Here is a 26,835-nt window from a genome sequence, read left to right on the forward strand (position 1 = left end):
TGCCGCCGCCCGCCCGGCCCGCGCCCTTTAAGGCCGGCCGCGGCGGCCACGCCCCCCCGGCGCCTCCCCATTGGTCGAAGCGTCTGCCTAGAGGTGCAGCCCCCTCCTCCCTTAAAGCCGCAGTCCCGTCCCCACCCCCAACCAAACAAGTAGCTGTGTATCGTAATTTTCTCTCCCGGGGGCGGAGGGTGCTCCGCCGGCCAGGCTGCCCCCCTTTATCGTCCCGCTCTGCAGGTTGGGACCCCGCCGCCGGGGGCTGCTCTGCGAGGGCGAAAAGTCGTGGTAAGGCTGCACACCCGAGTCGTGCTGAAATGGCACACCTGGTCGTGGTAAGGCTGCGCGTGCCATCGTGCTAAGATTGCACATGACATCTTGGTAAGGTTGCACGCGTAGTCGTGGTAAGGTTGCACACCGAATCGTGCTGAAGTGGCACACCTGGTCGTGGTAAGGCTGCGCGTGCCGTCGTGCTAAGATTGCACATGACATCTTGGTAAGGTTGCACGCGTAGTCGTGGTAAGGTTGCACACCGAATCGTGCTGAAGTGGCACACCTGGTCGTGGTAAGGCTGCGCGTGCCGTCGTGCTAAGATTGCACATGACATCTTGGTAAGGTTGCACGCGTAGTCGTGGTAAGGTTGCACACCGAATCGTGCTGAAGTGGCACACCTGGTCGTGGTAAGGCTGCGCGTGCCATCGTGCTAAGATTGCACATGACATCTTGGTAAGGTTGCACGCGTAGTCGTGCTAAGGTTGCCCACCGAATCGTGCTGAAGTGGCACACCTGGTCGTGGGAAGACTGCGCGTGTCAGCGTGCTGAGATTGCACACGTAGTCGCACCTACTCACGCTAAAATGGCACACCTAGTCGTGCTAAGATTGCACATGTAACTGTAGTAAGATTGCACACCCTAGTCGTGGTAATATTGTCCACCTAGTCGTGGTAAAATGGCACACCTAGTCGTGCTAATATTACCCACCTAATCGTGCTAAGATTGCACCCCTAGTCGTGCTAAATTGGCACATGTAATCGTGGCAAGACTGCACACCTAGTCTAGCCGTGGTAACACTGCCCACCTAATCGTGCTAAGACTGCACACCTAGTCGTGGCAGTATTGCACGCCTAGCCGTGCTAAGGTGGCACCCTTCGCAAAGGCTCCGGCCCCTGCTCCGCGGCACGTCTGCTCCCGGGCGGCGCGGGGCAGCGCTCGCCCCGGAGTGCCGTGCCGTGCAGTGCCGTGGGGCGCGAGGCCGGGGGAGGCTGGCTCTCCTGAGCCGTCTCACGTACAGTTTGTCTCTGGACCAAATCCTCGCCCCGGGAAGGAGCCGGCTGCAGCTCGGGCGGTGCTTTGCCGCGGCCCGCGGCACAGTGCGGGCAATGTCTGGGGGGGAGGGAGCAGCGTCCAGAGCCCCCCGCCAGCACCCTCGTGGCCCTGCGCCGGGCGGGGGAGGGGGGCTGGCTCCGCGCTCCGCAGACCCGCCCGGCGGCTTGTCCTGGGCTCAGCACCCGGCCTCCAAGGCAGCCCCGAGCTGGTGCGGGCAGCGGGAAGCAGATGCCCCGCTTGCAACCCCGCTGCGCAGCTGCAAGGGAGGCCCGGTGCTTGCAAGGAGCGCGGGGTGCAGCGCGCGCGCGCGTGTGTGCGCGTGCAAAACACAGCCGAGCCGCAGAGCCACTGAAACCCCCGGAGCTCCGCGCCCAGCGCCCCTTTTTGCTCCGGCTCTTGCTGAACGCGTGCACCCCGCCGGCTCCTCCGCAGCGATCCAGTCCGCCCACATCCATATCCATGTGATCTATATCTAGAGAGACAGGTATACGCTCACTGTGTGTGCGTGGGCATATCTAGCTCTAGAGCTACATCTATAAGCTCTATAGTATATATCTACACCATATATATGTATATATATATACATGCACACACAGATTGAATGTGTGTATATGCATGTGTGCGTATACATTAGTGCGTGTGTGTGTAGATGTGTGCATATATATACATACATATATTCCTATTACCCCTTTTCTTCCTGGAAGTACATATGTATGTGTGTATATATATATATACACATATATGTGTGTGTGCATATACATCCCTGCCGCCTTTTCTTGGCTAGGGGGGTATATATACGTGTGTGTGTATACATATTTGCCCTCCCCACACACACACACACACACACACACACACCTCCTTTTCTTGTCTGGGGGTGTAGCCGGGGCACCCGGCAAGGAGGCAGGTCGCCCGCTGCCAGCGGCCGGGGGTGGGTGCGGGGTGCGGGGCTTGCCGGAGGACAGCCCCCCAGGTCTCAGCCCCGCGCACTCTCCAGCCCTAAACCCCTCCAGGCCCCCGCTGCTGCCCCGCGGCTTGCTTGCGTCCGTCCGACCCGGTGGATGGGCGGTAGGCTGCCTTCGCCCCGGGGCATCCCGCGCAGACCCGCCCCGCCGTCCAGCTGCCGAGGGGGAGAAGGGGGTTTCTCGCGGTGGTGGGTCCTGCAGCCCCCCCCCCCCGGGCTGCCCTGGGGGCTGACTGCAATTGTCCTGTTCCCCTTACATATAGATATATGCCTGCGACAGGACGGGCAGCACGTGGATGGAGGGGCTGGTGGAAGAAAAGCACGTCCCCATGCAAGGGCTCGGCTGCCCGCACCCCGCCGCGCGTGTCCCGGGTGGGGCCCGCCTCTGCAAGGCAAGGGCAATGCCTCCAAACCCGAGCAGAGTCGTCCACATGGTTCCTCCTGCCTCCAGACTTCTCCCCTTGAACTATCCCGTGCATTACTTTTGCCCCCACTTTCCTTCCAACTCCTCCCCCCCCCCAAAAAAATCCTTTGGAAACATTTGATTACGATTTTCCGGGGGGGCATCCAGCCCCACCGCTCTCCATCTGAAGAAGGTCAGCTTGATGGCATGTACAGCATGAGGCAATTTAGCTCCACAGGAAAAGGTGGCAGACGCACTATTTCCACCCTGACGAGGTTAAAATCAAAGTGAGGGGAGTGAGGTGCTTTTCCTTATTCCTGGGGATGTGCAGATATTTTACAGATTTAAATTTAAAAAAAAAGGTCTACGGGATATTTCAGAGGAAGTCTCTCCCTCTATGTACGTGTGCGTGCCTGTGGGCATGTACTGCAGGGAAACCAATAGCACAGCTCAAAGTCCAAGCTTAAGCAGGGTCATTAAGAAAAAAAAAGCATATTCTAACTAATTTGACAGTTTGAAAATCCTTTTTTTGAAACTGGCTTTTTTTCTTAAATTTTGCTCATTCGTGTGACTTCCTAGGAAAGCTGCCATTTTTTTGGCTTGTGAGACATCCAATGGGTTGTAAAAATATCTGACCTCTCCAATTGAAAAGGGGAAACAAATCAGCTCTGTGTTTTCAATCTGCCTTTTGCAGGGAGGAAAAAATCTTCCCTTAAAGAAACAAAGGGTGTTCTAGATGTTTGAACGGCAGGCTAAAAGGTCGGAGAGGTCCTTTCTAGGGGCTGATCCAAAGTCCGGTGAAGTAAATGGAAAGGTTTACATTGTCCGCAAGGGGCTTTGGACCTGTGCTCACTCTGACAAGCAAATTCATTCAATTAACTAAGGTGCAAATAGTGCATAGTTCTATAATGCCTCTCATTTGAAGACCTCCCGGCTGTTTGTTGAATTTAATTACCTCACCAATATGCCATAAGGCTGAACTAGGTAGTACGCCCATTTTACAGCTGGTTAAACTGAGGTGACCATGTCCGGTCTACATTCAGCCTTGCAAAAGGCAGGCCCTCTCTGGGGCCAGCTGCGTGCCTATCTCCTCTTTTGGGACAGGCTTGGGGAGCGACATACCATAGCTGGAGAGTAACAGTGTGGAGGGACTTGCTTATAGTCACACAAGGCCTGATTCAGAGGTCGCAACAAGGATCATTTGGGCGTGTGGCTCCACAAGCCGCTCCCTCTAATGCAGATGGTGTTATGCAAAGGAGAAGGATGCAGGATCGGGCCCCAGCTGATCCCATTTGCATACATCCCAGCTGTGCCCCAGCTCCCACAACACACACACACACACGCACAATTTGTCAGTCGACACTCAGGAACGAGAAAGCTGCGTTGCCCTTGCTCCTCTCCTTTCTATCTGGGCTGTGAAGGTGCCTTCCCCTTCAACCCTCTTGGCCGGCGGGTCCCACAGTGCTAGCAGTCCAATGCAATGCCCTGGAGCACCTCATGCCGGGGGTGCCAACTCAATCCTAGGGTATGCTAGAAAGCCAAGGGGGGGAGGAGGGGGAAACAGCTTTGAAGCATGGTGGGTGGCTGGGTCAGTAGGCAAATATACCAGGGAGGAAGAGCCTGATGAAGAGCAGGGAAGAAAGTTCAGAAGGCAAAGGCAGAATGAAAAGGGCATGTAGCTGGGGCAGGAATTAGAGATCCAGACGTGTGGCAGAGCATCACGGGTCGTGCCCATGGGCTTTGGCTCATTTTATGTCCCAGCACATGCCCATAGGATTAATTCTGCACCGACTCTGCCATCCTTGACAAAAGGGATTACCAAATCATCGTCCCTTAAGGAGCAGGTCACAGACGACTGTGGTCTCAAAAGCAGAGGGAGAAGAGGAGGGGAAGCAGAGGCTGAGCCCTCAAACAGGACCTTAGAGAATAGCAGGCTGTGTGGTAAACACAAGAGGCTTTATGGATGGGTTAGGGTAAGATCTCCCCCAATTCATGACACTGGAGGAGGTGGAGAAATGTCTGTCTCAGCCGCTTTCTGGGGTAGACATGGTATATAAGCCACCTAGCTCAGAGGTATCTTGAGATCCGCTTGGAAAACCTGTAGAAACCAGGGAGCCTGCAGAGAACTAAGGCTCCTAATGCCCCTCATCCCCCTTAGCAACACAGCACCGCAGGTTTTATTCATCACCCATCTCCCCCCGTTCAGGCCCTGGATGATTAGCAGCAATAATGCAGTACAGCTCCCAACCCAGAGCTGCAATGTCAGAGAGATGCAAAGGGAGAAAAGACAGCCAATAAGTGCACTGAGGTCATGGCCAGAATCACAGAAAATTGGAAATACCCAACTTTTTAGATACAAGTGCTGGAAAAATGCTTGTTTTCTGTATCCCAAAGAAACATAAATGAAACATTTCCAAGATCCTTTTCCGAAAAAAAGTTACGACAGAAATATGTCAGCCAGCTTTACGGGATATTCTTCATCTATCCAAGACGTGTAGAACCAATGGTACCTATGCAGCCAAAGGCAAAATCGTAGAATCAGAGAATCACTGGAAATAAAAATAAATAAATAAGCCACTTATGAATTCTTGCAGGCATGTTGGAAGGAAGTGGGCATCTAGGGGAAGTAAGAGTTTTATACAGGATGCAAGGCAAAATTCTTCTCTTAATAATTCCTTGCAGCTGGGTATAACTTAGTGTCGCAGATGGGTCATTCTAGCCAGGAAGGTTGTTGACTCTCCATCCTTGGAGGTTTCTAAGACCTAGGTGACTGATTCTGGATAGCCAGCGAACCCCATCGGTTCAGCATGGAGGTTGTGGCAGCTGCGAGGTTGCTGAGTTGTGTACTTGTCAGGCAGGCCATGCTTTTTTGGCAAGCAGTTGGCTAGCTGACTCATTTCTTGAGCCTAGCTGAGGGGTGTGCATCCAGGCATGTGCCTCCTCTTTTGCTGTTGTCATGAATTCACAGCTCTACCCTCTGCAAAGCCCTGTGTTTGGTCTTCCTTGGACATGACCCAAAAGGTAGGTCTGATAGCAAGGGAGACTTTGTGGTTAGCAGTGACCATGCTGTAGCTCACTGACTCCTAAACATCAGGCACATGACCATGCTGGAACATCTTTCCTTTATGATCAGGGCTCTCTACCCATTGAAATCAATGGCAAAACTCTTATCAACACCTATAGTGTAGAATCAGAGCCAGCATGATGGATGGGGCTGCATATTTGGCTCTAGCATATTGCTAATGTGTGAATGTTCAGACCTACCAGACACCTGGAGCCACTCCAAATACCAACCTCCACCCCTTTCTCAGCTACCTGCCTGGTGCATGAGCACGTAGTGCCTTCTCTTGGTCGGTCTGCACACAAGCAAGGGACCTTTTACTGCTGGATAGCGGAGAGCTTCAGCTCAAGCCTGGAAAGGCGATTTTTGGAAGGAAGGTGCAGGATGCACATGTTAGCTCTGCAGGAATGTGTGCGCTGGTTATTGCATCCATCACAGCCAGCTGTGCTTGTTTTCTGCAATATACAGCTACACAGTAAGCAAGCTCCAGGATGGGTTAACATGCAAGGAGGCATGTAGGTGGCAGGAGGTCTTATTGGAAAGCTGTATTACCCCTTGAATTTGTCACTGGAGAACAACTTCATGGAGCAGTTTCATAAAGCAAGCAAAGGGGAGGATCTCATGGCATGAGAGGTACAGAAAACACAGCTTGGTCAGACGAGGGGATCTAAGCTTTGTGCTAAAATAAGTGAATCTTGCCTATATGCAGGATTAAAATGGCACCCTGATGCAGAGCGGGACACAGGAACTGGGAGACTGCCCAGGGCCTGGACAGAAAGGGGGCCTGAAAATGGAAATTTTTTTTCCATTGTCCAGTTATTATTGTTATTATAACCATCTCTGGAAGAGGGGGGCCCAATGCTAAAAGTTTGCCCAGGGCTGCCAGGAGTCTGGTACAGCCCTGCCCAGATGCCATCTGATGAAATGAGCTACAGCTCATAAAAGCTTGTGATATCTATCTATCTATCTATCTATCTATCAATCACAAGCTTTCATGATATATATTTATATATCTACTTTAGTTAGTCTACAAGGTGCAGATCTAATTTCTCAGGTAGATTTTCCCAATCCCTTTCTCATGTCACCAACAAGTCCCTGCACCAGGGGAAGCCAGTGTGGCAAAATCTGGCCTTTAACTTCAATGAATACCATCAGCATTTATTTCTGGGGGTATCTATGGTTTCCAGCAGCTTTGATCTCAAAATTCCTGCTCTCACTTGCAGAATGGGAGTGAAATGTTATTGTCTGCTCCCATCAAAGTGAAGACAAATGTGTTTAGGCTGCAAGGGCCTGATCCCTAGCCCATCAGAGTCAATGCAAAAACTCCCACTGACTGTAACAGGCTTTAGATCAGCTCCCCAGCACAAGAGCAAGTGTGTCTACAGCGCCTTGCACAGCTACTCCTGAAGAGAGCAGGGTTAAGCTAGACAAAGACACAGGTAAAGATACAGATGTAATTAAAATCCTCATTGTGTTAAGGAGATGCTTAGATTCATGCTCCAGTCCATGCTTTGGTTTCCCACTAGCTTCTAGACATACTTCAGCAGCTGCAGGGCAAGCTTAACATGGGAGAAGATCCCACACACTCCTTGTCGAGACTGTGACCGTTTACCTGGCAGCAATACAACTAGCACAAAACACCTCTGCTGGGCAGGGTTCACTAACTGCCAATTACTTGACAGCCATGAGGGTGCTTGTACACGTGACGATGTTAGCATGTACATGTGACAAAAATTTCCCTTTGTGCAGCATAATACCATCACACTTTACACGTATGCGAGTTTTGGGGGTTTTACGTGAGTTTGCATCATCACAAACTAAACCACATCCCGATGTAGTGTAGTTTGCAATGTTGCAACTTGGAACATTGCAGCCATTAATCTGTCAGCAAACCCCCAGCTGCCCGAGAGGTGATCATGAGCAGGCTCCTCTGAAAAAAAGGATCAGGCCCCTCATTGTTTCTGCCTTAAGCAGGTGCCTGTAGCTACCAGGACACCTGGGGCTGCCTGGGAATGGGCTGGCTTGCCCCTGGAGCAGCGTGGGGAGGCATCAGGAGGGTGGCTGGGTGGGCTGGCCATTCTAGGGTGGACAAAAGTCCCTTTTCTTGGACATGCTATCAGGATATGTGGGTTTACTCTAGTAGTGCCACTCTACCTGGGGATATGACTTCCACCAAGTCAGTAGGGTCCAACCTTTTTGGCAGGTGTGCCACTAATTAACCCTGCATCTTCCCCAGTTCCCTTCCCCTACCTGATCTGCTGGTTTTCTATCTGCTTCCTGCCACCCTGAAGGATTAAACCCCTAGCACATGTACAAGTGCCCAGAGAGCAGTGCCCAGGAGACTCTTAATGTCCTTCCTGGGTTCAGTCGTCTCCGGAGATGTTAGTAAGACAAGGCAGGCTATTTGCATTTAGAAATATTTGATTTCACTGGGCATTTCAGGAGAGCCAGAAAGGCTTTGCTGGACTCTAAGGAAACTCTCATGCACATTTCACTTGACCCATGCAGATTTTGTAAGATCAAGTTTTTACAACAGAAATGTCCTTTTTTTAATTAAAAAAAACGCCTAATAGAACCATTTTTTAAAAAAAAATCAACCCTCTCTTGTAGTGTTTGCAGCCAAAATGCAGCAGCGTGGAGTTAGTGCCCGAGGACTAAGAGGTGAATGGATTACGAAAGTGAAACTGGTCATTTTGTTTGCTCAGGCTGGGAGGAAACAAAACTTCGAGGAGGAGCAGAAACAGTGAAAAGGAGATGAGAAGTTTGCACAGCCTTCCAATTTTACTAATCTCAGCTATTATAAGCAACAGAGGAAAAAAACTATGTATGTAGGCAGGTCATAGATTTGAAGCTCAGATGGGTGGTGGTAATGAGTTACTCTGATCTTGTGCATGACACAAGGTACAATGTTTTATGTGATCATTCCTGCATCAGGCTGGGTAGCTCGTGGTGAAGCTGAAGTGTCTATTTTCAAAATGATTTTGACCTCATTGTAGGATTATTTTTATTATGTGTTACTTTTCTGGCACCCCCTCATCGAACAGATCTTTTTTTGTGCAAGGGCTTGTACAGACCAAACACAAAGCTAATTCCTCTGCAAAGACTCTGTTGCCACCGAAGTTAGTGATGGGACAAATGGGGAAGGATTGGACCCTGAATTAGCAGAGGAAGGGTTGCCAGAATGACTTCCCCAAGCAGCAAGGTGTAACTCTTTTACATTTGCTCTGGGACCCAAGCTCCTGCTCGTCCAAATCCAGTCCGCTTTGAGCGTTCGACAGGATTTTAAAATCTACGATGGGATGTAGGCAGAAATCGTTTTCCCCCAGATGTTCATGCTGCCTTTACAGAATGGTGATTTCTGCACCAGTTTGCCTTCTCTGCTGTATTTAAACCCAAGCTCAGGTAGCACAAGAGGGTGAACGATCAGACGTGAATGAACACAGAGCAATTTCGGGTGCCAGGGACAAGCAGGGTGGAGGTGCTGGTTGGGACAGCTGCTGGGTGCTGTGACAATAAATGCTTGTTTCTCTGCTGCCCATTGCAGCTGTTTGGAAAATGAGGTTGGGGGAGGAGCAATTTGTATTTTGTGAATAAGGACCAGCATAAATGACCTCTTAGCGCCTGGTGACTTATCCTACATTGAGGAAGCACTTTTCTGTTGATGTGTCTTTGCTCTTTTGTTTTTTTACATATTTTAAAAGAGCATAATTTGGAAAATAATGAACACAACAAAAACCACGATGCAACATGTCTGGGCAAGGCAATAGATAACCGTTTGGCAGAAGCTCACGCCTCCCAAATGCATGCAAAGCCCACCTGCCTGGATATCATCCTAAACACCGATTGTGAAGAAAGAACAGAATAAAACATTTACATCTGTAAGTTGATTAAGTGCAGTCCCATTGGGCCCAATCCATTCCCCTTTAAAGACACAGGAAGTGTTGCTATGGATTTTAACAAGAGTCAGACTTGGCCTTTAGCAGAGGGGCGCTTTTGCACCATTGAACGGACATGAAACTATACAGCTCCTTCTGTTGAAAGAGGATGCTGACACCAGAGACCTCCTGGGCTTCATTTTGGTTTCCAGTTGCCTCTGCTTTCTGTCCTGATCTCCGTCCGAACAGATTTTTAGAGCGGTCTTCTGCAACGAAAATTGATCAGTTCAACACAGTTGCACACATACCATCTCAGGCCCAGGTTGGCCCTTTCATGCTGAATCTTTGGACTAAATCCCCTGCTTTTCCTCAGTAATTTCCTCAATTATCCACTTTGTTTTACAGACGTTTAGGTTTAATGTGGATTTTGCTGTAAAAGTTTTGTAAAGACCTCGCAAAGGAAATCATTAGCTTGCCTCCACTTAAACATATCTAGCAAAACCTTGAGGCTAAAGCAACAGGGGAGGGGAGGAGGGGGTGGGACAGAGATAAACCGTAATATACCAGGAGACTTTAACAAATAGGTTATTTTTCTTTGCCTATACAATGAACCATTATGTGCTTTTTTCGAATGAGAACAATGCCAGCAACAGTGATGGGAAACTGGGGAAACAAAAGGGGCATTTATAAAGAACTGGTTTAGAGGCTGAAAAGCATTGAATAACGTTACACCTGATCACAGATACTTGCTCAGAGGGCATCAGCCAATTTAACACCACAATATTTACTGGAATGATACATAACACGGCTCTAAACGCAGCAATTATGAGTGCTTAGCCTCTGACTGTTTTATTGAAATCGTCTGAGAAATATAGACTCCATCTCGAGGTCGGACCTTTTCCTATCTGGAGAAACACAATGCTTAAATCACGCCATCCTCAAAAACAAGCCTCCAAACTTTGTCCCGTTTTATCGTTAACCTTTCTGGTTTGCAGCAGTCCATTGTCAGAAGTGCATTCAATGCAAATAGGAACGGCGTTGGTTTTGTGGTTAAATACATCTCCAGGTGGCTTTAGTCCCATTTTTGTCGTTGTTAATTTTTTTTTTTTAACAGTTATAATATGTGTAATGGAACTAAGTCTTTCGGTTCGCTCCCTACAGAACAGGGCATATTTGGGCTCCAGTCTTGCAAAACTAAACGTGCATGCTTTGCAGCAAGTCAATACCATGGTTTAATTGATTTATCCTCTTTTCACTTGTAAAGTTAAGGTCAGGAGTAAGTTGGAAGCCATTCCCAAAAGAGCGGAGATGCTTTTTCATGCTATTGCTGGGGTTATCTGCCATCTTTCAGTGTTCAAGGGGAAAGGAGTGCTAATACATACATTTCACACGCGTGTGTTTTGTCCCACTGGATCCTTTGCTACAAACCAAGTTGGGGCCCACATCTGCCATTAGAAAGTGTGATCAATCGACCCTGCTCAATATGTCTTTCAGAAAAATAGGCCCCAATCCCACTGTCCTCACTCACTGATTTCAGCAGAAGTTTTGCCTGAGCGAGGGCTGCAGGGTCAGGCCCTCCTTATAACCAAATAAATTCAAAGCCACCCTTTTGTTCATATTTTCTCTCAAAAACAGGAGGCGTATAGGGCAGCTGACTGCAACTCTCTTTCCTTCTGCTCGCACCACGCAAAGGACCGGTACAAACAAACCTGCTGGAATAAAGAGCGGGGGATTTCGTAACCCCTGGCCAATTGCTTGTGCCACTTGGGGACGCATGAGAACGAGGCGACAGTGCCCCCGCTTAGAGGGTACCGCGTCCGCACGGCATCCCCAGCCCGAAACGCCCTTCTCGTTTCCCTGAAAGGATGCAAACACACAGGCTTTTAAAAATGTAAGGAGGCCCTTTCCCCTAAGAGGAGCGCTAACGTCTCTCACGGGTGACCGGGTTCACGGAAGGGCTCGGGTGAGAACAGCTCGGCACCTGGGTTTATCGTGAAGTACGTTTTTACTGGGGACTCTTTGATTACGTCCCTAAACCAGTCATTGGAGGCAAGGGTTTCCAGCTAGCAAGCTGGCGGCTTCTGCCCGGGCTCGTAAGGCCTACGCGAGGTCATCACCTCAGAGCCTAAATAACGCTCCACAGCGCTGACCGTTGGCGGGGGGGCTGTTTCCGTCTCCGGTTATTAGGAGCGGGGGGAGGGGTGCAGCCCCCGCGCTGAGGCAGCTCTGAGGCGAGGCGAGGCGGGGCGGGGCGTGCGCGGGCAGCCCCGGCATGGCTGCGCCCGGAGACGCGCTGCGGAAGCGGAGGAGCGGCGGGGATCCTGGCCCGGCCCCGGCCCCGGCCCCGGCCCCGGCTCGCGCCCCCGCGCCCCGCCCGCAGCCCGGCTCCTTCTGGCTCGCGCGCGTGGCGCTGCTGCGCGGGGCCGCCCTGCTCTACCGTGAGTGCAGCGCCGTGCACCCCCCTACATTGCATTGCGCTGCACCTGCATTGCATTGCACTGCTGGTGCTGCGTCCCGCACCCCTCTGCAGTGCCCAGGTTCCCCCCAGCACCCTTGCTGCATGGTCCCTGCTGCCCTGGGGGGCTTTGCCACGTGCCCCCCCTCCCCCCATGTAATAACTTCCCAGGCAGGGTGCAGGTGGCCGCCCCCACTCTCACCCGGCCTAGATTTTGATGTTCCCCTCAGGGCGCACCCTGGTCCCACTCCGCTATTCAGTGTTGCTATGGGGGGGGGCGGCGGGGATGCAAAGTGAGAAAAGCGGGGCTGGACCTGGTGATTTGTACCGTCGTAGCAAGTATTTAAAGAAACTGTTGACTTGGGCTGGAAGGGCAGAGGTCTCCTGGAAGTCCCCAGATGCATTTTTGAAAGGGGGAAAAACTCTCCTGTGGGTGGGTCAGGCGGACCTGACCTTTCCACTGCAAGAAACGCCGCTTTTCCTGGCTTGCTGGTGGCTGCAGATACCAGCGAGTGCAGAGAATGTCTCTCTTCCTCTCTCTCTTTTTCAACTTTTGGGGTCTCCCATCCTTTACGCTGTGAAGTTGTTTCAGGCGATGCTGGTGGCTGGTTTCTGTTGCAAATGCTGTTCCTTCTCCCAGCAGGAACTGAGCCATGTCCTGATGGACACCAGGGGATCACAGAAGTGGTCTGAGTTTGGTGTTCTCCCCGTGAAAAGTTACAGGGAGCAGCAAAATGGAAACAAGGCCTAATTCTGCACATAGGCACGCGTGTAGCATCCCTCGTGTGAGTAGCCCGTTGCCATATTTGCTCCCGGGAGTCATAGTAGGTAGGAGCGACCTCAGGATTTGGGGCAGCACAGTGAGAAACAAACTGCAACCTCATCTAAACTCCCATCTTTATATGGGCAGGATGAGAGTGATTGTCCTAAAAGGCTCATTTATTGCAAGGTGCAGAGCGGTGGTGCAAGGCAGGCTCCTGCAGCGCGTTGGTGGCCTAGGAGGAACCTTCCCTGGGTCTTAGCTTGGCACATGTACCAGGAATACCCGTGGTCTTCTCCAGGTGATTTCTGGGTGAAAGTGCTTGCGTTACAGCATTCCTCCGGGCCAAGCCGATTCCAGGCTGCCGTGCTCCTTTGAACCCTTCATTCTCCTTTGTTTTAACTACGATTATTAAAAAAAAAAAAAAAAGTAATGCCATTCATTCTCTTTTTTTTTTTTTTTTTAAATCGTTATTAAAGCAATTCAATGCCCTCTTGTCACTTTTGGAGCCTATTATGCACCCTCCCTCCCTGCCCATGGCACTTCTTTATCTATAACTAATCATCACCTGGGTTTATACAATAATGGCAGCATCCTGCTTGCTTCAAGGACTTTGTACCCTGTGGCTAGGCCTAATGAGTCTTGCGGTTCTTGGCCCCGGGGGTTTTGGGGTAGTCATATGGAGGAAGAGCAGCAGTTAAGACTTCATTGTTAGGGAGAGTTTAGGGCTCTTCATCTCAGGGGGCATTTAGGTGACCTACATACATGCAGAGTCCTGGGGGAAATGAGGAGGACTCTGGGGAGAGCCGGTTTGACGTCACCAGGCCTTTATAGGCTTTTCGTGGTTGGAGGATCTGGTAGCCCTTTCCCCTACAAGAAATGCTGCGAGCCAGCTGAGGAAAAGGGAAATTTCTCGTAGGGCTTCTTGCACCTGGGCAGATCAGTAAAGAGCCTCCGGGACTAAGAATACAGCCCTAACCCTTCCCATTGCTTTCGCGTGTGAAAATGAGCACTGGTGGAAGCAGCCTGAACCTATGCTGTGCTCTTTGGGCCCTGGCCTCAGCCCAGGCAGTGGATTGCTAGGCATCACAGCCTCAGCTCTGGGCAGTTACCACAGGCCCTTGGCGCGAGGTCTCCATAGGGTCTGAGTCTCCCCCAGTCAGACTGAAAGCAGCCTTGCCCTTCCCCCTATGCGAGTCCAGGCTGTTGAGTTTTTTCTAGTGGCAATTTGCAGTTTCCTATGCAAAGTTGATTAGTGCTTTCCATTAGCTGTGAAGGCTTCCGCCTTCTGAGCATGCATTGGAGCACTTAAGGCCATGTTTTAAGACTATCTGAGCATTTCAGACCCTGTTTGATAGTCCAAACTAACTTGGGTGTGTTGCAATATCCTAGAGCCTGCCGCCAAAAGGGTGGGGAGGGTTGCTCCATTGCGGCAGATGCTGGACAAGCCTCGTGCATACAGCCTCGTGAATTCTCCCATTCCCCCTGTGGTTAAACTGCTGGGCAGTGCCACTGTATGTGTGCGGTTCTTGCGTGCCGCCCCAGCACTGAAGCATTGGGGCTGCGGACCTGACTGATGGCAGGTGCTTTCCAGCCTGCTACGTTGAAGTGTACGAGCATGCACTTGTGAGACACGAGTACAAGCCGTGCTGGGTTGGTGTGCAGCACTGCCAGGGCTGTGGTATTAGCAGCTGGGAAGCCTTGAAGGGCTGGACCTGATGACCTGTAGGGTCCCTTCCAGGCCCCAACAACTATGAAAGCATGAAAGGGTATTGAGTCAGTTCTGGGGGTGCTAATACCACTGCACCAACAGGAGCCGATGCCAGTTGTCTTTGCTCTTAGCATCCCCAAACTGCTTTTGACTTCTTTTCTAATAGCAGCTCTGAAATGATTAGATGGCTTGCTAATAAAGTTGGTGTTTGCAAGGGCTGTTGCCATAACTGAGATGTGAGATATAAGGAGTGTGGAGTGATTTTTTTTATTTTTTCCCCCTGCAGATTTAGGAGGTAGAGGGCTACAGCAGCAAGACTCGGTGGGAGATGAGGACGTGGAGAGTGGGCCAAGTCAGAAGTGTCTGGGGAACGGGTGTGAGCGAGGAGCTCTCGGAGCTTTTCTTTAGCCCTACCAGACTTGCGCTGGGGGCCAGACAGCCCTGACGAGATGTCAGGTACAGGCCAGCATTGAGACAGGGCATAAGGAGACGGGAGCGAGCGTGCTGCATGCCATCCGGCACTCCTCAGGGGTGGGCTGCCATCCCGTCCCTCCCAGTTCTGCATCCCCATTGGAGGAGCATGTCTCGGGAGCTTGCAAGAAATCGTGGTGCAACAATCAGTCTTTCCCTGTGAGTTATCAGCACCTGCCTTGTGCAGCTGCCAGCAGCTGAGTGCTGTGGTTTTGAGCCAGCTGGCGGGGGGCCCTGGGGCTGGGAGGAGAAGGATGTGTGTTGCAGAAAGGAATTGGGAAACACAAATGGTCATGCAGTGATGGGGAGGCTCATTGGGTGGGCCTGTGTGTGTGTCTCTGGGTTGGGGGGCACCTTTTTCTCTGGTGCCACGTGGAAGGGGCCTCCGTTTCAGCTCTGTGCTGGCAGGGTGAGGTACGGGGCAGGCTCGGCACTTGTCCCTCTACTGTTGTTCCCTGGCCGGGGGCGGCTGGCAGGGGCTGGGTACTGGGGCCAACCCTCCCCTTCTTCTGCCCGGGGGTTTCCGGGGCAGTTCCCAAGCTGGGAAGTCCCTGGCAGGGTGACGGCGTTGCTTGGCAGGCAGGTTTCTGCATGGGGGATGGGAGACAAGGCCCACGCTGGCAGCAGGGCCTTCCCAAACCATCATCCTGAGTGATGTACTGAGAAATGCAGGGCAGGATTAAACCATTGCAGAGGAAATAGGGACCCCGAATGAGCAGACTCGATTTGCTTATTATGTAGGAACCAGGTGGCATACCCACTGTGCGTCCCTCCTTGCTGCAGTGCATCTACGTGAATTATTTGCTGCATGCATCGTGCAGTATCTGCATTTAAAGAGTGGGAATTGGCCTTACAGTTGCGATGGCTGGGGTTATAGCCAGTTAAAGCAGGTCTAAAGCCAGGCAGGCATCCTTCTCCCAAACCATGTCTGAGAAGCAGATGCTCCAGTTGGTACCTGGGCCCTCAACTGGGGGAGCATTGGAGCTGCTGCATTTTGGGTCCTGTCCATAACTCGTTGGTACCCCCCTTCTGCCAATTGATGCATCCTCTGTTAACTACTTCGGACCAAGAGACAGCATCTAAATCTAAACGCTCTTTCTACTTATTTTGTATTGCTTAGTACTGCTTGCTTTCTTCCGGTAGGTAGGGACTTTCTCCAATGCTCTGATGGGTGTAGGCTGCTCCTTCCTAAACTGAGAGTCCAGAACTAAAGGGCTAAACGTGCAGATCCCACTGCCCCTGTAATCCCATTACTTTTAAAGGCTCCTGTGAGCTTTCAGCATCCAGTCAGGGTTATAATAGATCCTTGGATTATTTCTTCTGTTTGCCTGTGAGGTTTTTATTTGAATGATGGCGCGCTGTTTTTGTGAACAAAGCCTACAAAACGAAGGCCCTACATGAGCTCGTTCAGCCGCTTAGGTGCTGCCAGTTCAGCTGGGGAAAAGGATGCTCGGCACTGAAAGATGGGCTTTTGCGTTTGTGAAAAAGCTGTGTTCGCACCAGGCAGGGATGGGTCCGGGCGACCGATGACAAGATCAGCGGGAGAGAGAGTCTGGCTCCATGAGGCTGGCATTTCAGCTCAGCTTGGTGCGGACTAGGGAGGTATTTCAATGAGGTCCCTAGGATGATGTGAACCTGGCATCCCAGCTGCTTTTTAAGCATGCAGAGGCCCTGTGTTGAGAGACTTGGGCTGGGTGTGGTGTGGTGGCACGCTTGCTTATTTGCTTTCCCAGACAGTGGGGGATTAATCACCTTTTATGAAATGAACACCATTAGTTGTGTTACTAATGACCTCCCCCAGAACCAGCTGCATTTTTGACTGTGGGCTTAGCTCACTTCACCTTTTAGCTCCTTGTGCTGCCAGCACCGTGCTGCTGGCTTGGGGTTTCCAGCCCTTCAGGGGAACATGTCAATTAAAAACAATTCCCGTCCTCTCCTGGTTCATTTCTTTAATAATCGATAAGAAAGCAAGAGGAATTTCATCCCTCTTCTTTCCAGTTATGAAACCTAGATTCGGGCCCGCATGCCATTGCCGGCTCCCATTCAACATGGCCCTCTTGTAGACTGCTGGGTCAGGTCAGCAGTGAAGCTGATATATAGCCCCAGGCGCATTTGTTATGTAGTTTGGTTTTCATGCAAAGCTCCGCGCTCTCGGTTCATTTCTTCTTGTGGTTTGGTCTTTAAGTAGAAGTTAAGACTCTTTTTAATGGGGAGGGGGGGAACATGTGACCGGAAAGTTTTGGATTTCACATCTTTAAATCTTTCCAGAGCATGAAGAATGGGATTCTCTCATTCTTGGACCATGACAGGCTGCGGCTGGATCAGGGGAAAGAAACTGAGGTGACAGGGCAAAATGTATAGACCAAATAATTTCAGATTGGTTATTCTGCATACTGCACGCTCCGGTTGTGTTTATTGATAGCATGTGGGAGCAGAGAGGAAATGAATTCAGCCCCTCTCTCTCCTTTTTTATTTTTTTTTTGTTAATGGAAAAATACAGTAGAGCATTTTCAGAGGTGGCTGTAAGTACTACAGGCCTATCAGCAGCCGGTGACAACTCTCTTGCCTCACTTCGGGAAAGTTCAGCTCGCATCAGGCACTGGAGGCTGATCCCCTATGAGCTGTCAAGGGCGCTAACGAGTGAGCGTGTGGGAGGAAGCAGGAGTGTCACTCAAATTAATCTTCCATCCGCAGAGGAGGGAGCAGCCTAGGCAGCAGCAACGTGCTCTGGAGGGGAGACGGCAGAAATGGGACAGGCAACAGGGGCAGGGTCAAGCCTCCAGATCCAGAGAGCAGGAAAGAAGTGACTTCTCTGTAGACTGAGAGGCCAGAACTGGAGTCTTTCAGAGAGGGGAGAGGGGGAGAGAGGGAGAGAGAGAGAGAGAGAAACTGGGTAGCTGCTTCAAAGTCACCTCCATCTCTCCACCTCGTTACACACACGCACGCACGCACGCACACACTCCTATTCAACACCGTGTAAAATGAGGAGATAGAGGTAACTTTAAAGCAGCTGTCTTTACACACACACACACAACTTAGCTGCTATAAGTCATCTCTAAGTTGTGTGTGTAACAAAGTGAGGAGATAGAGGTGACTTTAAAGTAGCTATCTCCTCACTTTTATACACAAACACATACATGCATGCACACACACATACAAACACAGTTACTTTAAAGTCAGCTCTGTCTCCCCACTTTGTCTCACCCCCTCCCTTAAAGGGGTCTTCAAGCAGCCAAGTTGTGTGTGTGTGTAACAAAGTGGGGAGATAGAGGTGACTTTAAAGTAGCTATCTCACTTTTATACACACACAGTTAGCTACTTTAAAGTCACCTCTGTCTCCCCCCTTTGTCACACACACAACTTAGAGGTGACCTTCAAGCAGCCAAGTTTGTGTGTAATGTGGGGAGATAGAGGTCACTTTGCAGCAGCTAAGTAGCAGGCAATGATGCTGTAGCTGGAGGGCTACCTGCAGCCGTGACGTCACACTCCTGTGAGCCGTGGTTGGGGAGGAGGATTTTGGGACTAAGCGTGACATGGAAGCTCAGTGTGAAGTTGCTGGGTGGCGATGAGGCTGGGACACCAACGGGGAGTTAATGAAAGCCTGGGTTGTGTTCCTGCCTCTGCTTCTGGCTGAGTGCCTGACTTTGGCCATGTCAGCACTTCTCAGAGTCCCTGTCCAGCCTTTGTCTCCTCTCTGCATCGGGGCATGCCTGTGTGGTGTACAGCCTGTAGCATAGCAAGCCGTCCGGCACTGCTGTCATACAGGTGGCATCTGCCGTAGTGTGGCCAAAAAATACCGACTCCGCAAACACAGAGCAGAGCTGGGAGGTGTTGACTGCTGCTTGGAGCTCTGCCACTGACTCACTGGGCAGCCTTGGACAATGCACTTAACCTTGGTCTTTGACTACATGGGATTTGTGCAAAACTGCCTCGCAGACTTGTTGGGAAGGGTTCATTAATATTCTCACAACTTTTTTGAATGGATAAAGTATACTCTGGCTTGTGGTGAGAGCAGTCTGCTTGCCTAACTGATGGATTCCAAGCGAAGCTTTCAGTAAGATTGGAGCTCTTGACTTCCAGAAATCACAAAAGAAGCTTAAAAGTGCACACAGACAGCAAACATCTTTTGCTGATGGGTTTATTCCATCGTTTGGAAACAAATACTGGAGCTGGGTTTTTTTTCTTTTAATTAGCAGATGGAGCAACGCACAATGTTGGAGACCCTTGCGTTGTCTTTTTGCATAATTTTCAGCGGGCTGTTTATTTGGTAGCATAATAATTTGCAGGTTACAAGAGCCAAGGGTTTGATTGCTGGATTGTGTAACGCAGCTGAGTGTACACACAAGCAAGGGCCAGTCCCAAACAGCAAGCGAGGGGATCCAGGACTCAATTTAAAACCTGTAAAATGGGGGTGTGGGGTGGGAAAGGCTACAATCAAAATGCTCTCCCCTGCCCAAAGCCTGACTTAATGGGTTTTGCCACTCATGTTTTAAAGGATGATCTGGGTTTTGCCTAGGATGCACGGTTGCTCTGCAGTCCTACTGACTAGTGGAGGGGAGCCGTGACCTTATGGCTGGAGTAGGGGATTAGGATATTGGAGCGGAGGATGCCTGTTGTAGCATCTGAGTGACCTCAGCGAGCACAATCCAGCTCTAATGTGGGGATGGGAACGGTTCTCTGCTTCATCCAAGCAGCGCCTGGGTTAGCTTATGAGTGTTGTGGGCCGGGCAGATAAAACCAAGCGTTACCACGATGCAGAGAGGCTTGGCTACTAGCCGGCCCGAACTCTGTGCCTCTGCCTCTAGGGTTGATAGCCTTCTGCTCTCAGTTGGCCAACACTATGCCACGGTCAGCCCTGGGATGGAACTGGGTGAGTGTATGTGGAAGATTTGGTGGTGGCACCAAAGCAGGGGGTTTGAGCTCTTGCTGCACGCCTACACCCTTACTGGCATGTATAATCCTCAGCCAAACCAGACTATAGTAGTACACTTGTGTGTACAGATAATATGATGATTGCCTAATAGTAGTACCTACGCCTAATGCATTGCAAATAAGGTTGCAAGAACCTGGAAATGGAAACTAGGAAGTTGGTCCAACCTGTGCCCTCTGGGGTGTTTGCAAACCTCAAGGCTTGCAAGGCGCAGTGTATATAATCTGTGCGTGCCGTCATGGCTATTTGGACAGTCCCAGCAGCTTTTATGAATTCTCTTTAATTTGGTGAAATTGCTGCCTCGAATGAGTCAGCCGTGAACAGACAAGGCCGCTATCGTGCCACCCACCCACAAATCAAACACATGGTTCGCCTTAACACCTGTGTCTGTGGGTTTACTAAGGAGGATGCCTGAGCTGGAAGAAAACCAGTTTGACAGTGTTTATCTTCAGGAAGGTGGAAAGTAAAGGGTGGAAAATCCCCAAAGAAGAGAACAAAGGGAGAGAAGGGGTTAGAGCAGGGGTTTAAAAAGAGGAACAAGAGGGTGGCAGTGGGAGCAGGAGTGGAGGGACTTTTCCTGACATCAGGACCAGCCCAGGTCAGAAGAAGGAAGGGAAAACGGAGACCACGTTCCCGAGGAGAGGCTGCCAGGAGAGGGAACGCACGGTATTGAGATGCTTTTTAAAGAGCACTGCAGAGAGGTGCAGATGCTGAGGCAGGGACTGGCCTGCAGGCGATTTGTCTGGGCCGGTGTCCTTCTTGTGCTGTTTAAAGTAAAGACTCATTGTCTTAGAAGCCCTTTGCAAAGGCAGAGTCTGCCTGCTTCAACTAGCGTGTGTCCTTGGCTAGGTAGCTGAGCTGTGCTGCAAGGCAGGCACGCCGGGAAATCACTCATCAGAGACCTGGATGATTGGGCTGGGGGGTCTGGGTGCTCAAACGAGGATGCTCGCCAGGGGTATATAGCCCAGACACCCAGAGCAAAGAGGCCACTGCTGGACTCTGTACAAATTCAGGTAACCTAAAGCACGTGGGCCTGATCAGAGTTGTGATCTGAACACAGGAGCCTGACGAACGTCCAAAAGAGGGACCAGGTCTCTGCCAGGATCTGGGGATAATGATGCTAAGAGCTCCAACGTTGGCCTTGATGGTTACAGGGGAGAAGTGTAAGAGTGGGTGAGGTTTAGGAGGCAATGTAAGGGCTTGTTTGTATGAGATGAGTTTTTAATTAATTTAGAAATATTGCTAATGTGATTTAGGTACAGAAGTGGTGTCAGGAATAGCAACATTATGCGTGTCAAACCCCCCAAACTCTGGATTTTTAGAGGATCCCTTTTCTGTCCCAAACTATAGAATTCATAGACCTGCAGTTCATGCCAACTTCTCATACAGTCTTTGCCGCTTTTAAACTTAAATACCCTGTACGTACTTTGCCTATGTAGCATATACTTTTCTTCAATTCTTGCAGTGTATATTTTTCTTAATTTACCCTTTCCTTGTTTATCTTCAGTGCAGTGCTGGGGTCTAATTTAGATTTTTTAAAAAAAAATTGATTAGCAGTTATGGGTTGGGACAGCAATTTGTGCAGCATTTAGAGGTAAATTTGATTAGCACTTTTTAAAAACTGCAGCAAATTGCAGTGCTAATCAAGCCACGTAGGTTTTATTTATTTTTTTGAAAAATCATAGCGGTTTTTTTTCTTTTTCCCTGTAACCATAAAGGAAGATTTTTTTTTTTTATGTAGTGACCGATGTTAGGAACCATTATACTTCTGCTGGTTTCATCTACCATTTTTTTTTTTAAATTTCTCACTTGCTCAACAGAAAAATGCCAGCCAAAAGAATACTTGACAGGCCTAAGATTTAAGCGGTTTAGTTTATTGTCCTCTTTTTTATTGTATAAAATTTATTGTGCAAAATGTAGTTTCTTGCATTAACCTACCGCACCGGCCACATTTACTAGAGCCACACAATTTCTGACGTGTGTGTCCCAAGGTCTCTATATGCCTGATTTGTAGAGGTGATGCTGTGATTGATCACTCAACATTGCTGTTTGCAGCAGCGCAGCTCTGTTTAGGATGGATTATTGCCAGGGAAGGTAGAAAAATGAGGAAGGTCTCATTGTATAAAACTTCAGATGCTTGAGTGACCGCACAAGGTTTGAAGCGGGTTAGTCAGCTGCTGGGAGTGAAGTTCCCGGAGCCTAATTAGGAAATATTGGTCATACTCATTTCTCTGAGAGCGCAAATTATTGCATTTACCAACTGCAGTCACTGGAGGAGATTCCTAAAATATGAGATAATCCCTAGGAACTGACCAACTTCTCTACAGTACGTCCAATTCCAGGTCTAGGATCTGTAATTAAATTGCGTACATACTGTTAAAAAAAGCATCTGGCTGTTCTTAGATGGTCCAGTGCGCGGGTGTAGAGACTATAAATGGGAGGGCTGTAGTGACATGTAAAAAGTAGCAATTTAGAAGACAAGGAAAATATGTAGAGAATCTAAAGACTTAATACCAGCAGGCGAGAAGCATGATCTAAGTAACGTCTCATTGCTTGAATTGGCTGCATTTTGTGAGACTTAACCATCAGACCGCCTCATAAGTTTGTGGTCCTTTTAAAAATCGCAGAATCATAGAAAATTCGGGTTGGCAGGGAGCTCAGGAGGTCACATCTAGTCCAACACCCTGCTCAAAGTAGGACTAGCCCCAACTACTTCATCCCAGCCAGGGCTTTGTCTGCCTAGGTCTTAAACACCTCTAAGGATGGAAAGTCCACCACTTCTCTGGGTCACCTGTGCCAGTGCTTCACCACCCGCCTCGCAAGAGAGTTTTCCTTAATATTTAACTTAAACTTCCCTTGCTTTAACTTGAGAACATCTAGGATACTGTATATTATCTTATGAGCTGTTGCTTTAACATGTCAGGATATTAAGTACACTCAGCAAAATAAAAATCCTAATATTTGGCATGTGTGTAGATGTCCACAACTTGTTGCACGTCTTCTTCTAAAGCTAGTCTGTAAAACTGCAAATATAGACTCTGTTGGTTGGCTGTTGGTTAATTATTGACCTATGTTTTAGAATACTGATTTTGCAAATGACAGCTGGCCCTATTAATAGTGATAAGGGGATAGTTGATCGTTATAATAATTAGTAATGTTGGCATGATATATAATATCAGCATGTTTATATATAATATAATATTGTATGATACATCATATCAGCATGATTATATACAATATAATATTGCATAATAGACAATATTGGCATATTACATGGAATATAATATTGGCATGATATACAATATTAGCATGATATATAATAATAAACGGGTATACAGAAATATGATTATAGCAACATTATTATAACAATATTACTGCATTGTGCAGTACTTTGAATTCGGCTTCATATCCCATTTCCAAGGCATGAGAAGAAGCAGGATGCTTCTTGCTCTCGAGTTAGCTGTGTAACCAACCCTATCCTTGTTCTTTTTGGCCGGTGCAATGCTAGCTCCCTCTCTTGCTCATCTGAAATGCTGAGAGCACCATGGAAACATTAACGAGTTGGTTTTGCTTCACCACTGCAAGGCAGTTCCCTCATGTGTGTTGCAAGGGAATCGTGACTTCGGTGGGATTAGGACTGCCTGTGGGGGGGTATGAGCTGCAGTTCCTATGGAAAGTTGGAGCTATTGTAGCTCCAGATGTCATTGCATCCTCTTCGTTAGCTGAGACCGAGCAAGGAGATGCATGCATACGAGACCTTCTTTGCAGTATGCACCTACAAGCCCTCTTTGGACTCTCTTCCTCCGCAGAAGAGTGTTCGCTGGAACAGATGCACAGGAGAGGTGTATGCATTTTTACCATGGGGTAAGAAAACAGTACAGGGTTAGCTGTTTATGAAGGTCTAGACCCATGATTCTTAACCAGAGTGCTGCAAGAGTAGCACTGTTTGGCATACAAACACCTGCATGTGATTCACAAGATGAACCCAGAGGTTTTATAGAGGAGCTCGTAACATCTAAACTATTAGGACCTGTTGTGGTCTCCCCTAGTTCTTTGCAACAGAAGAAATGCTCTGGGTTGGTTGGTTGTTTTTTTCTATAGTCAAAAAAGGGGTCAAAAGCTAAAAGCTGGGATTTCCCCAAGGGTGCCGTGAGTCTAGAGAGGCTGAGAGCAACTGGTCCAGGTCTTTGCACCGCCCAGACAGAATAAAGGAGCTGGAGGCTAGCTGCATTGGGCCGGGTGAAATTCCCTTGGCACGAGGAGCTTGTGTATGGTGTGGGACTAGTGGAGGTGGCCCCTGCGTCACACACTGCCCTTGGTAGCTTCGTGGATGGTTCACTGAAGGGCCCAGGTGGCCCTGGTGTCAGAGTGGCTCCTGAGTTGGTTTGACTGGTGTTGGGCTCAGGACGAACAGACCCTCCCAACCCGTCCTTGGGAACCAGCAGGTCCCGTCCATGCTTTCCTGCAGAGAGGAGCACAACTTGTCCCGTTATGACTTCGGTATGGGTCTTCTGTTGATGCTCTTCTCGATGCACTCATTATTGTAAGCAGGACTTGGCTCCTTTCTGAAATCTGAGCGTTGCGCTGTGTTTCCTCAGGGCACAGAAGATTTAGCACTTTTGGGCTGGGCAGGAACAGTTCACATGGCTGTTAGTATTGGAGATTGCTCCGAAGCAGTTATCGGTATCCAGAGGTGCCCCAAAGTTGCCGACATTGAGCTGAGAAGCACTTTTTCTCCAGCTCTCTCTGGTCATGATCTGAAATTGGGGTGTTTCATGGATGGGGCTGCCTCCTGACTCCTTTTTTTAGCTGTGCCAATGCCTGCCTTGCTCAGTTCTGCTCACCCATTGCTAAAACAGGGATGCTGCATGTTGCACGTGTGTGTGTAGGTCTGTTTGGGTCCAGTTTTAAGGCTCTGATGTTTTGTATAATACCTACATCAAGACCCACAGACGAGAGACGCTCCATAAATGCCAAATAATATCATAATTCCTCCCTGCGGCTGAGCTTATTGTTTCAACATTGGATTTGGCCAGCTCTGCGCTCGACAATTTCCTTAGTAATTTGTTGCTATTGCTCTGGCGTTTGCCAGCAACCAGTGAAATATCCATCAGAAAAATTCTTGGAGAAAATAGCATTTTTCCTCCAAGCCAGCTTAGTGCACAGTTTCCGTGTGCTCAGGGAGATCTTTATTGGATTCCCATGCCTTATGTGTTAAATTTAATAGACACGGCTGCACTCCTTTTTGCAGGAGAGAAGGAAACGCTAATGAATTCCTTCCCCATGCATGCATACGCCTTCTGCCATGCTGGGCTTGAAAGATGTCTTTTGGTGATGAGGCTTTTAATGCTGGTTTCCTTCTGGTTTTCCTCCCAGTCGTCGCTTTTTTGGTGGCATTGCATCAGAACAAGCAGCTGATCGGGGAGAAAGGGCTGCTGCCGTGCAAGCTGTACCTGCGCAACATCAAAAGGTACTTCAAAGGGAAGATTAATCTGGACACTGTGAGCTACGCCCCGACAATCCTCTGGTTTCTGGACTGGTCAGACATGGACAGCAACTTAGACTGCCTCGCCGGCCTCGGCATTGGGATATCAGCCTTCGTGTTGGTCACAGGATGCGCCAACATGATCCTCATGGCTGTTCTCTGGCTTCTCTACCTCTCGCTGGTCAACGTGGGACAGATCTGGTAGGTGGAAACGCTTTCTCTTGTCTGGTTTCATTTGTTGCTTCTTACTGTTCGTTGTCCAGGTCAGCTTTTTGTTCCCGAGAGACGCAGTAAGTAATTACGCAGGGATACACCCCAGCAGTTGCAGTGAAGTTTGGCTCAGACATTGTGAAGTCTTGGTAAGTTTGTGTAATGTTGTTCACTTTAAGAGGTTCCTATTTCTAATGCTGCAAGCTAGAACAAAATTGGGCGGTCGCATAAATTGAGCTTCATGTTATTACTCTTGGTGGGATATGTTCTTCCTTCACAAGAGCTGAGGAACTCCTGTTAACTTCAAGCTTTTCTTTTGAGCAAGATCTTCTTGCCTTGTAAGTTGGCCACACTGAACCATGTCTCATGGACTGATCACAGCATCTGCGCTTTGTGCCTGATGAAAACAGTCTCATTTTCCTAAAACATGATGGATATAAGAAGGCGACAAGTTTCCTTTGCCCGTGCTTTTCAGTAGTATCTCTGATGGGAGGCTTCACTGCCACATTTAGTGATGCCCCTGACTTTACCAGGGATGCTGGTTTTCTTTGATTAAAAAAAATCCCCGATTTTTGGATTTAAAAAAGTCACACAAAAAACCACAAGACCCAGCTAAACAAAGCCTTGGCTAGGATGATGTATTTGGGGCTGGTCCTGCTTTGAGCAGGGGATTGGACTGGATGTGACCTCCTGAGCTCCCTTCCAACCCTAACTTTCTATGATTTCCTAACTGCCCTGTCCTTCACTATGCCGTTAAAGCTTTGGGCTAGGGAACCAGACCTGAACTGCCACAGTATTAAGAGGGGAGCTGGATTTTGCTTTTGCTTCTTTAGGGAGGAACAGCCAGCGTTGAGAAGCTTTTCGCCTAGTTTATATGCTCTGTCTGCTTCTGTGTTCAGAGTTGGTGTGGGTCTGCCTACGTCATGGCCTATGTGGGGAGGAGCATTGGAAAGCTTAATTCATGAAGGCCTGCATGGGTGCATCTACACATTCATAAATGTGCTTTTCCTAATGTGCATTAAATGCAGTACCTCTGTTGCGAGGTACTAAATAAATGTGCATTAGGCTGCCCTGCTGCACAGTAATGAAAGCACGCGCTTTTTTAGTGATGCTTTAATGTGCACTGTTTTTACTGCTCATTAGCATATTAGCACAGTTTTTACGTGATGCTTTAGTGCACAGTAAAATAAGCT

The 26,835-nt window shown here is 49.2% G+C and overlaps 1 protein-coding gene across 2 annotated transcripts in view; it reads left to right on the forward strand.

Moving 5' to 3' along the window:
• Window positions 1-11,829: 11,829 nt before the first annotated feature.
• The window catches only part of LMF1 (lipase maturation factor 1), a 294,472-nt gene continuing 279,466 nt past the window's right edge, over window positions 11,830-26,835 (forward strand). The window contains exons 1-2 of one of the 2 annotated variants that reach the window (XM_090023611.1): window positions 11,830-12,058; window positions 25,324-25,633. In XM_090023611.1, coding sequence (XP_089879737.1) covers window positions 11,893-12,058; window positions 25,324-25,633 — 476 coding nt within the window. In that variant the 5' untranslated portion in view covers window positions 11,830-11,892. Of the gene's footprint in view, window positions 12,059-25,323; window positions 25,634-26,835 lie in introns of those variants that run through there. The other variant, XM_090023610.1, reaches the window with a different exon arrangement.

Source organism: Crocodylus siamensis, chromosome 12, assembly GCF_052110815.1.
Source record: "Crocodylus siamensis isolate JL-2025a chromosome 12, ASM5211081v1, whole genome shotgun sequence".
In the NCBI taxonomy this organism is placed as follows: domain Eukaryota; kingdom Metazoa; phylum Chordata; order Crocodylia; family Crocodylidae; genus Crocodylus; species Crocodylus siamensis.